General features: G+C 45.3%; 1 protein-coding gene across 2 annotated transcripts in view; it reads left to right on the top strand.

Annotated features, from left to right (window-relative positions):
• The window catches only part of NUP188 (nucleoporin 188), a 761,473-nt gene that overhangs the window by 153,696 nt on the left and 595,560 nt on the right, over positions 1-12,217 (top strand). For both annotated transcript variants that reach the window (XM_078646272.1, XM_078646271.1), the window contains exon 8: positions 7,972-8,091. In XM_078646272.1, the coding sequence (XP_078502398.1) occupies positions 7,972-8,091 (120 nt within the window). The remainder of the gene's footprint in view (positions 1-7,971; positions 8,092-12,217) is intronic.

The raw sequence follows: 12,217 nt of genomic DNA, 5'->3' as shown, positions 1-12,217 counted from the left end.
AGGTGTCCCTGTGCATAGGCCAGTTCAAACCGGTGCTGGGGCTTTCCAGCCCCAGTCCTGGCGCGAAACTGGACAAAGGAAAGGGGGTGTAACCACCCCCCTTCCTGGTTCCACCCAGAGGAGGGACCTAGTAGGTGATTCACAGATTCGAATAAGAGTGGGAGCTGTGTCCTGAGACTTCAGATCATCCTGAATCAACTTGAAATACAGAAGAAGACTGGACTTCAACATTCTGCTGCTCAGAAGACGGAAGAGAATCTCCCTTGTGGCCAAGGCGTGACCACCCTGTGAACACAGGCACCAAGCAGCAACTCGACATCTGCTTTGCCGCCGCCGGAGCCCGAGCCCAGAGCCTGACAAGACCCAGACTCCCAGACTTCTCACAGCCCGATCCACAGTCCTTGCAAAGAAGGGACCCGTGGAGGCACCGAGAGACGTGGGACCGGACATCTTGGAAGACCCCCGAAACGCTGACTGCGCAGCATCAGAGGCACCCTCGACGCTGTGCTTTGGGGTTTGAGAAGCCCCAACCTCAAGCAGCCCTTGCACCGAAGATCAGCCCCCCAGCATTTCCACGATCTACGTGGGGCCCTTTTGCATCGTGCCACTCGACGCGCCTAACCGTCCACTTGCCACGCGGCTAGTGGCCATCTTGGCGACGAAACCTACGACTTTCACTGCGGGTCTGGTTGCTCCAGACTTGCCCTTGCTCCTGTAAAAAGGAGCCCCTGTTCTGACCTTGCTGGTCCGAGTAACAAGCCTTTTTCGATTCCTGCGTGGCTTGCATTAGCCAAGGCCTGTTTGCTTCAATCAAGTTGCCGACACCGCCAACAGCAAGAAGCCTGCGTGGGACAGCTCGTGACCGACTCCTGGACGTCTTCGACCCCTCGTGTCCACGTGGCTGCAGAGAGAAGCTACACCTCGACGCCTGTTTGCACCCGACATCGCCTGGTTCCACTCTGGTTCCACGGTAGTCACTGGCTAGTGACTTTGAACATTGTCCCCTCTGCTTTCAGGTCTTCACCTCTTCAGATCCACCCTTGGATCCACCGGAACTCTTCACATCGAGCCGCCTGCAGCATCTTCAGCTCCAAGCACCATCGACCTGCGTGACGAAACCCGACACTACTTCGACCCTATGCACCCGCTTCCTGTGGGTGAGGTAACTCAGCTCCGCCGGTGTTCCCACACTGGTACACACCTCTAGTGTCTGTGTCTGAAGTTTCATCCTTCTAGGTCACTCGGAAGGTTCCTTTCTAACTAACTTTGTACTTTTTACGCACTATAGACTTTGCATTGGTGAGTGCGTGCACTTTAAACACTGCACCCGAGTCCCGCGGGCCTTTCCCGACTTCTTCACTGTTAGTCCCGAACAGCTCCAGCGATTCCCCAGGCCCTAGGCCTCTTCACTTTCCCCATCGTGGTTCTTATACCACTTTCTTAGTATATGGTTTAGGTGGCCCCTAGGGCTCATCCATAATTGTGCAACTTTTGTGTATTTTAACTGTGTTTTGTTTTAACGCATTTGCTTCTGTGCTCATAAAGAGTATCAGGGATATTTGTAGTAATAAATCCATATATATTTTCAATATATATCTGTGTGGTGTCCTTTCATTTGGTATTCAAGGGATTGTGTATGGTAAAACAGCTTGCTTCACATGCCTTTACAGAGTTTAGCCTAAGACTGCTTAGTCCATGCTACCCCTAGGATAGCTTGTCTATAAGGTTGACTTTACAACCTGCACCATAAGGGTTGCTTGGCATGGTACAAGGTGATCACTAGAACTAGTGAGCATCATATATAGGCTGTGGGGTTTTAGGTTTAAACCTATATTAACTGATAAAACCCCACTGAAAGAAAAATAGCCCTCACCGGTGAAAACATATAAACACTGAAAAAACACCTGCACAACGACAAACTAAATGCCATTCAAAGAAAGGAAAAAGAAAGTGAAAGAGTCATTTTGTTCTTACTGAAGGGGTCAATAAAATGTAACTTTGTTATACAAGCTAGCAGTAAGAAAGACTGGCTAACATTATTCTGCTTGAGTTTTGTTCGTTAGGAATGCGACTAAAATATTGTTTATACTTCCTTTTACTTTTTTCAGTTTTATGGCCTTTTATTGACTTGTTAGTCCATTCTGGTGTACTTTTTTCTTATGCCCAGGAACTAAAATGCAAATATTTATCATTTCGTGCTTTATGTGGCATCAAAGAAAGAGTCATCCCAACTGTGCCCCATAGCTGACGGTTCTCAGCCCATGGGGCTATGAATGCTGAGAGGGCCTTTTCACAGAAGTTTACATGGGAAGGAAAGCGCGAGCGCACATGACCAAAGACTCACTGAAGAAGTATTGTATGGTGTACTACAATAAGATTAATTTGCAAAAATCTCTTTGGACCTCATATACACTATACGTACACTGTCTATATACCATGTTCTTTCAGTGCAGAAAGCAAGCAATGATAAAAGCAAAACGTTCCATAAACACCGTAAAAACACTTTTTCTGTTGTTTTTAGTGGCGTGAAAATGTGTAACCACTGATAACAACTGTTTTTTAAGATATTGAAAACACTGAAAAAACCCCACCAGAATTTACCAAAAATAGAAACTGAAAACAGGACAGCCTAATCATATACCAGGCCAACTTCTCACAGCCGCAACCCTCACAATCAAACAACCCAACAAGTGATATCCCACACAGTGAAGACTTTTCCGCCTTCTTCAAGCTAAAGACCGACAACATAAGAAATGATCTCCTCAATGATGTAAGCCAACACCCTGTGCACATCAGAATGTCTAACGCTCAGCCAAAAAACAGCGCATCGTGGGCTTCCTTTGACATCTACTCAGAAGATGCAATACTCAAACTGCTCGGTACCCTGAAGCCCTCTAATCACCTCTCAGACCCCCTGCCTGCTAACGCGGTAAAAGACTTCACCACCATGCTCCTTCCACTCTGGACTAAAATCATTAACAGCTCCCTTCAACAAGGTCTCATCCCTGACTCACTCAAGGTGTGGCAAGTCACGCCCATACTCAAGAAACCCACAGCTGACCCGTCTGACCTAAACAATTACCGTCCCATCACAAACATCCCCACCTTGGCCAAACTGCTGGAAAAATGTGTACAGCTTCAACTAACAAAACACATTGACAAGTTTGATCTCCTCAAACCCCATCAATCAGGCTTCCGAGCGAAACACAGCACAGAAACGGCCATGACTCACATAATTGATGACGCCCACCAAATCCTTGATCGCAATGATTCATGCCTCCTCATCCTCCTCGACCTTTCCTCAGCTTTTGACACGGTCAAACATGAGAACCTCCTTGAGCTGCTAAACACTAGAATGGGTTTATCCGGGACTGTTCTCAAATGGTTCACTTCCTTCCTACATAACCGGTCTCAGAAATTCAAGATCAACAATGTGTTGTCCTCCCCTGTGCCAGTCGACTTAGGCGTTCCACAAGGATCCTCCCTCTCACCCACACTGTTCAACCTCATCATAGAACCACTTGCCTCCTTGCTCCAAGCATCCAATGTACACTTCCATATGTATGCCGATGACACTCAACTCTACCTAAAGGTACAATCCCCGGAGGATATCAAACTCCTGAACTACACTCTCATAAAGACCCAACCGTGGTTGGCCGACAACCACCTCAAACTAAATGCTATGAAAACCGAGTTCCTTTTGATAGCACCCCCTGTGAAATCTACCACCACCCAACTTTGGCTCAACCACTTAACAGCACTCAATGTCCGGCCCACCATCGTGGACTCCGCGAAATCCTTAGGTATCACACTTGACGCAAAGCTCAACATGCAACAGCACATTAGCAAAGCAACGAAAGGAGCTAATTTCCAAATCAACACATTGAGAAAGTTGAAACCCTTCCTCCCAGCCAAAGACTTCCAAAATGCAGTACAAGCCCTCGTCATCCCCCGCATAGACTATGGAATTGTGACCCTCAGTGGTCTCCCTCTAGCAACAACTGCACCCCTAAGAGCATCCTTGAACGCTGCCGCGAGACTCATCACGGGCTCAAGAAAACACTCTCATATAACCCCTGACTTGAAATCTCTGAAATGGCTGCCCTTTGAAGCCAGAATACAACTGAAAATTGCTGTGATGACACACGCGGCTGTACACCACAATGCACCTAACTACCTCACTCAAAAGCTAACTATATCAGGAGGGTCGAGATCCAATAGAAGTTCAAAAAATCTACTCTTGAAACCTCACAGATTCCGGAAGGAAAAAACATACAAACGCTCCTTCTCAGGAATGGCGCCGAGGATCTGGAACGCACTCCCTCCCGAAACCAGGCTGATCTCCTCCACGGCCTTCTTTAAGAAAGAGGTGAAAGCCATCCTCATGGCTAAGTTCACCTGAACTTTAATGTCTGTTCCTCATTGACTTTCGTGCCGCTTGGGTATTACTGGTTTCATGTTTGTCTAAGGTCAAATAATGTCATATTTTGCATGATCTAGATTTGTTTATTCCTCTTGTTTGCCACAATTACATGATAGTCAGTCGATCCTTGTATGCTACTCTCTAAATATCTATTATTAGACTATTCATGTTAGCCTACTGTATATCGAGGCCCCTTCCCCTTGCTCCCTGTAACTTTTAGATACTGGCATAAGCCATCCCTTTAGCATAAGTTCTCCTGATTTTTATCGTAATTGTATGTAAGACTCAGTATCGTCTTTTATTTTCGCTTATCTGATTGTTTACTGACATTCTATTAGAACATGACTGCTATCCGATCATGCTACTGAAGTTTATATTGCACCCAATATTATGTCGCGTCACCCTCATGCTATCGTCACCCCCTGTTTCTGTGAAGCGCTCTATCTGTAAAGATCTTGTTCGCGCTATATAAAACTCTGAATGAATAAATAAATAAATAAATAAAAACTACCTAGAACTGCTAGCTGTGTTTCTAGCACTCAAGTTATCTCGCCCAACTTCTAGGCAAGACTGAATTAGTCCGCACATGTATTACGCACTCTCGCCAACTGTCGCGTCTTGCACAAAGCATTTGGAATTGGGCAATTCACCACAAAATATATCTCCTAGCAGAACACCTTCCAGGAGTAGACAATCGGATTGCAGACTTGCTCAACAGACACAGGATTCAAATCCACGAGTGGGAACATCATCCACAAGTTCTTCTTCCCTACTTTTAAAAATAAGGGGATTTCCACAAATAGATTTGTTTTGTACAGCGCACAGTGCAAAATGCCCAAACTTTGCATCTAGGTTCCCACACCAAGCTTCCAAAGGCTATAATCTATGGAAGAATTGGTCAGGGAAATTTGCTTACGATTTTCTGCCTCTACCACTAATTCTGTTACTGGTTCGGAAGTTCAGACTCTCTAACACTGATCTTAATAGCCCCTACTTGGCCTCAACAACCTTGGTTCACTACCCTGTTAGAACTCTGTGGTTCCACATCAAAAGTTAAATCTCACACCCTCTCTCAGAGCCATGGAGAAATCAAAATCTCAAAGAACTCAACCTAATGATTTGGCTCCTGAAGCCATAGTTTGGTTATTTACAATTACCATCAGACTGCATGAATATTCTCTTAAGAGGCTGGAAAGCCCTACTACTAGAGCATGAATTCCCCCTGCTCCAGAGTGGAAATTAAACATAGTTCTTACAAGGCTAATGGGTACACCTTTTGAAACAATGCACAAATGCCAGTTGCAATTCTGGTCATGGAAAAGCCGCTTTCCCTATAGCGATAACTTCATTAAAGAGAGTTGGTGAGCTTCAGGCATTGACTATACAGGAGCCTTTCTTTCAGCTATACAAGGATAGAGTGGTTCTTCGTAGTAATCCTAAATTTCTCCCTAAAGCAGTTTCTGCTGTTCATATCAATGTCAGTTGTTACCTGTTTTCTTTCATCAACCTGATTCTGTAGCAGAACGAGCTCTATATACACTCGATGTTAGACGTGCTATACTTTACTACATGGAAAGAACCAAAGAGTTCAGGAAAACGAAACAACTATTTGTTCCTTTTTCTCCACCTCACAAGGGCAATCCTATTTCTAAGTCAGGTATTAAAGATGGATTGGAAAATGTATCCTGGCGTGTTATACTAAAACAAAGAGGTCTTTGTTAGCACCCCCTGGGGCGCATTCTACTCGTAAAATAGGGGCTACTATGGCATTTTTTGGGAAATAGCCCCATAGCTGACATTTGTAAGGCAGCAACATGATCTACACCGCACACAATCACCAAACACTATTGTGTAGATTTGTCCCTCAAGACAACAGGCAAATGTAGGCCAAGCAGTACCTAAAACACAACTACAGCCACTACAGGTTAGCCACTGAGTTGGGAGAGTACGGCTATATAGTCTATGCAAAGCATGTGATCTTCAGCTCACATCCCTCGAACAGGAAATATTACTTACCCAGTAAGCTTCTGTTCTTGACATGTAGAGCTGTAGATTCGCATGCGCTCACCCTCCTCCGTGGTCTACTGCAGCGATTGTACATCTTAATGTACATTCATATACATGGACATCTATTCTACGGTTCCTCACTCCATTTCTCACCCTCTGCGGGGAAACAGTCTAACCATGGAGCTGATGCCCATGCGCACTATCACCGAAAGGAGTCGTCATCTCGTGACTGGAAAGACTTCTTCAAACAAAATCTACTTGCAAACATCCAGACCAAACACTAGATGGCAGAAGTATGCAAAGCATGTAAATCTACAGTCCTACATGCCAAGAACAGATGCTTACTGGATAAGTAACATTTACCTTCTGTAGCATTCTGTCCCTTGGATAAGTAGATATTTTATAAACTTCCAGATCCCCACAATGCACTCTCATGCTCATGTAGTGGTGAATGAAAAGGAACATAGGTCCCTATATGGGAGCAGAGGACGGATACGAGTTAGCCAGTCAAGGGATCACAAAGGGGATGTGCTCCATGTGACGGACAAACACAGGAAGACCAAGACAAGCCATTGACTAAGAAGGAAGCAAATTGCAGGGCAGTAAAGTCAACCAGTGGTTAGCAACGCTTGGACTGGAAGCCCACTGGAAGTTCACAATAGTTCTTTCTCAACCAGACAACTTGCTCTGCCGGGTAGGCGAGACCTAGTGCGCATATACATTGAATTTAAAACATTTCTGGCAAAGAACCTGCTCGATTTATAAAAAAAAAAACAAAAAAAAACAGAACCATTGAAGCAACTGTGCAAGTTGGCCACTTGGGCAGATAAAAGAATATTAGCTTTTACATTTCTCTGAAGTTGACCTGCTGTTTTTGCCATGATCCAAGCACGTCTTTATTCTTCCATGACTTCTTTCCTCGCATTCGCGACAGCTTTGCTGTTCAGAATCCTTTCTATTTCCAGCTCCCCTGGTGTGCTTTGCATCCCCACCAGTAGCACCTCCACCGACATACACCCACTCGCTCTACATCCAGCCACTTATATCTATATAGGCACATGCCATTTTTATACCACAGACTCACTCCTCTTGGTAATGTGCTCAGATCGTAGTCTAGCTTCCTGACCGGGTTTAGTAAATGGAACCTGCAGCTTGCGCCCAGTTCACCTTCTGTCGCGGAACCAAAGTGTTGAAGAGTGTTCGCTATCTCTACCCTCCCTCCACCTGCCAGTAATACACTTTGAAGCTTGTTTAGCTTATACAGCTGTCCATTGCAGGCTGAACCTGCACCCCTACACATTACATATCAAGGTGATGGCGCCTGCGCCACTCTTCTTCGACTCCTAATGCACTCCTGATTTGAGGGAATGTTGAGGCTCTGGGGCTTCACTGGATCTGTCGTCCTGTGGCACGCTTAGTTTCTTTGCATGTTGCCTCTCTTTCATAGTGCACATGGCAGTGTTAATAGGCTGTCAGCTAACCGTGCCACAGCTTGACAATGCAAACTCCTCTTCGACTGGTACTGATTCATTCTTTTGCAGGCGGAGTACTTGAAGTGTGTGGATAAACTGGAAAAGGACCTGATTCCAAAGACTCGGAAGCAGTTTGAAGATTTGGCTAAAGCCGAAGCTCCAACATGGGAGACACACGGGAACCTCATGGTATGTATTCATGTGCGGGCCTTGGGGTTTAGGGATAGGCTGATCAGGTGCTGGCACCGGCCTCCCAGAGGCCAATGGTATGTGCATACAAGTCTTTGGGGGGGCTCTACAAGGTGCAGGGTGTGGTAATGTCTCTGTGCCAGCCTCCAGGACCTACGGGCTGTGGTAACCTTCCTGCACTAGTAAGCTGGGAGTGCCTGGTAATGTAGAGTACAAGGTGCTATGCAGACTTCTAGTATCACAATCAATTAAGTAATAGTTCTGTGAAAGAAATGTATTACTTATGCACATATTAAATGCCAGCACTTTAATCTGCCAAAAGCAAAAGGAAAAACCGCAAGGTCTATTCACATTTTACTAATGATAAATGGATTATATCCCAAATACAGGATTCACAGTCGTAACAACAAATACCTCCTGTTCATTAGAATTTTCAAAAACCATTCTAAAAATATGCTAAATATTTGTGATCAGTGAATTAATAATCCATGTCATATCCTATTGCATGAGTCATAAGGGCAGATGATCATTAATTATGTGAGGGCTCTTTAATACTGAGATGATCAAAAAGTTTTAAGTTCTTTTTAGAGTTGTTGTTAGCGGTATTGTATATACATCATAAGTAAAATGTAAACAGACCTTGCTGTTTCCCCCTCATCTTTAGGCAGATTAAAGTGCTGGCATTTAGTATCTATATAGCTGATTAGTTTCTGTCACAGCACTGTTAAATTACTCTGCCTAGTAATGCTTCTCCTCTGGTCTGAACCTCAGTACATGACATGGAGTCGATAGCAAGCCTCATGAGCCTTGTGGTACGTAGTAATGAGTTTGGAGTCTTAGGGTACTTGCTATGTGTCTTCTCTCTGTGATGAGAGCCCGGTTATTGGCCTGCAGCGCCAGTCACCCTCCTGCAGACTCCTGCTTCCTTCACCTTTGAGCCCGATCACCGGCCACCTCCTGCAGCTCCAGTCACCATCCCGCTGACTCCTGCTTCCTTCACCCGTGAGCCCCATCACCTAGCCACCTCCTGCGACCCCGGCCACCCTCCCGCCCACTCCTGCTTCCTTCACCCTTGAGCCCCATCACCTGCAACTCCAGTCACCCTCCTGCAGACTCCTGCTTCCTTCACCCGTGAGCCCCATCACCTAGCCACCTCCTGCGACCCCGGCCACCCTCCCGCCCACTCCTGCTTCCTTCACCCTTGAGCCCCATCATCTGCGGCTCCAAGCACCCTCCTGCAGACTCCTGCTTCCTTCACCCTTGAACCCATCACCTAGCCACCTCCTGCGGCCCCGGCCACCCTCCCGCCCACTCCTGCTTCCTTCACCCTTGAACCCCATCACCTAGCCACCTCCTGCGGCCCCGGCCACCCTTCCCCCGACTCCTGCTTCCTTCACTCTTGAGCCCCATCACCTAGCTACCTCCTGCGGCCCGCCCACTCCTGCTTCCTTCACCCTTAAGCCCTATCACCTTCCCACCTTCTGCGGCCCAGCCACTCTCCCGCCCACTCCTGCTTCCTTCACCCTTGAGCCCCAGCACCTAGCCACCTCCTGCGGCAGTCCCAGAATGCACAAGTATTTCAACCCATCCTCTCTAGGGTTGTGTGCTTTTTTTGTTTTTGTTTGCAGTCTTGGACTTGTCTTGTTTATCCCACTATGAAGTCCCAGATGGCAAAAGTAAAACCTCCTAAACGGTTTGGGTTATATCCGCGTGTAGTCGCTCTTTGAAGACCCCAGACTGGATTTATTGATCTGTTAAATGACTGGGACTCCCAGAGTACTGACCCATGTCCTACCTGTGTTCGTTCTTATTTCTTGTTCTACATCATACCTGTCAACCTTTGAAACATTTCCACAGCATGATGTGTCTAGGAGATGGGCCATATGGTGCGCGCATAGTGTGCAAATCTGAGCCCTTGGGGTGAAAGGTTATTTGGAGGCCCACAAATGTGCAAATGATGTAATATATTCCCCAAACTTTGTCTGAAAGCTAATGTTTTTACGTTGGAAACTAAGATTAAAGGGTATTTCAGGAGAGAACTATTTAACTCTTACATTTATTTCAGGGCTTGATATGGTAGTGGGGACCAGGTGGCTCCATTTTACTATGAACACCACCTTCATTCGTTTTACAAAGCTTTGTATTAGTACTATTGGTTCAGCTGAATGAAGGATACAACTTATCTCAGAATGCATTAGGTGCTTCTTTGGAAGCCCAGACCTGGAAAAACGCTATCGATGATAAGATGGAGTCATCAGATACTCTGAACCTGAAGTTTTATAGCTCCAACTCTGCCGACACTCACAGTGCTAAGATTGGTAATAAGCAGGGCCACTGGACTTATGGGGCTGGAGTGGGCCAAGGATTGAGTAAATTATGTGGCAAGAAAAGGCAAATGATGTGGCATAATGCAGCATAGTTTGTAATAGTATTACTTCATTATTTCAACATTTTTAAACTTGGGTCGCTGCATCTTTCACTTTTGAGCCTTTTGAGTTAGAATGATTTATTGTTTGTTAAAATCTGCAGATTATACGACATGATGGATTAAGTGGCAAATGCGGGAAATCTATCATAGAGATCACTGTGACTGCACAATCGCATAATTCCAGTGGCCCGGGTCATAAGATATCCACACTTCACATGGTTATCCAGTGAAAAGCCGATATCACACAGTGAACACAACCATTTCAGAGTGAGTCCTCCCCAAGACTGGGAATGTGGGGGTCTTGTGGAGAGTAACACCTTATGCTGCGCCAGTTACACGCACAAAAATCCACCCGTTCGTGCATTAGCATTTTATCCGACAACAGCGTAATTTAACGTGCTCAAGGAAATCAAGTTAGTGCTTATGTGAAAATGTGGGCATTGCGTGAGTCAGAATAGCAAGCCCCTTTGGCATTTACCTCTCACTTACAGAAAGGAGGTTCTGCCTGGTGCCCCCTTGTAACGTGGAGCCGAACACAAGTAGAATCAAATAGGAGCTTTATTTCAGTAGAAACGCTGATATATAAAATCAGCCTCCCCTCCTGCCCGGCTCCAACGTCCACTGACCGCACTCTAGAATGCCGTGCTGACATGGACAACCCGAGCGAGACCAGGAATAGTAAGTGCTCACATTTCAATGAATGGAATACTTACAATTAAAGACACAACACATCCCCCCTTAAAAGAACAATAAAAAACAGGATTAAGATAATTATTAACATCCATCATCGCAAACAAAATCCGTCATCCACTTGGGTTTAACACGGATGCGTTTATCACACCATACTGAAACGCTTTCCTCATTGCAAGCAGGAACAACAGATGCATGAGGTACAAACAGATCACTTCTAACACTAATATCTTCAGTTATGGACGACCCAGTGCAAATATTGGTGTTGCCCCCAGAATCATTTGAACACGTTCCATCAGAACGAATGTCCCAATCAGAATGAGGGTTAGGAGAACCAATACATTTCCTTAAGCCCACATCACCAGAAGAAGGTTTTTGAACGAAATTAGGACAATTATGTTAAATTGCTACACATTTAAGGTTCCATACCTTACCATCAGGCAATTGCTCAGCATTTCCTAGAACCTTTATGACTCTCGGGCTCAGAGAACTGGCTTTCACCCTTCCTCACCATCCAAGGTTTTTTTTTTACTTTAACCCAGCAACCCACCTTGATGCAAACATCCTTTGAGTTACGTTTTAAATTGTACATTTCTTTATACTTGTTGTGTTCCTTAACAATCCTAGACCTTATTACATCAACAAGTACAATGCTGGTTGCAGCCTTCAACATGCATTCAGGGTTACACTTAGTTCTAGCACCACGACCCCTCATAATGTCAAGAGGGGACACTTCCAAAGCGTCACGAAGAGTAGTCCTATACATCCACATGATCTTGAAAATGTGAACTTCCCAATCTGAACCGCTTTGAATAGCCATTTGAATAGAGTTTTTCAACATCCTATTGAACCTTTCAATCATACCATTACCTCGAGGGTTGTAAAAGGATGTCGTCCTATGTTTAATACCAGTTTAATACCATTGCCCGAAATGACTTGAACAGGTAAACCTTACTCAATGAAAGTCCTGTCAAGAAATGTCAAAACTTCATTGGAAGTAACCTTTGA

The sequence above is a fragment of the Lissotriton helveticus genome, chromosome 5_1 (genome assembly GCF_964261635.1).
Source record: "Lissotriton helveticus chromosome 5_1, aLisHel1.1, whole genome shotgun sequence".
NCBI classification, from domain to species: domain Eukaryota; kingdom Metazoa; phylum Chordata; class Amphibia; order Caudata; family Salamandridae; genus Lissotriton; species Lissotriton helveticus.
Note: the sequence above shows the minus strand (reverse complement) of the source record. Positions and strands in the feature narration are given on the sequence as shown.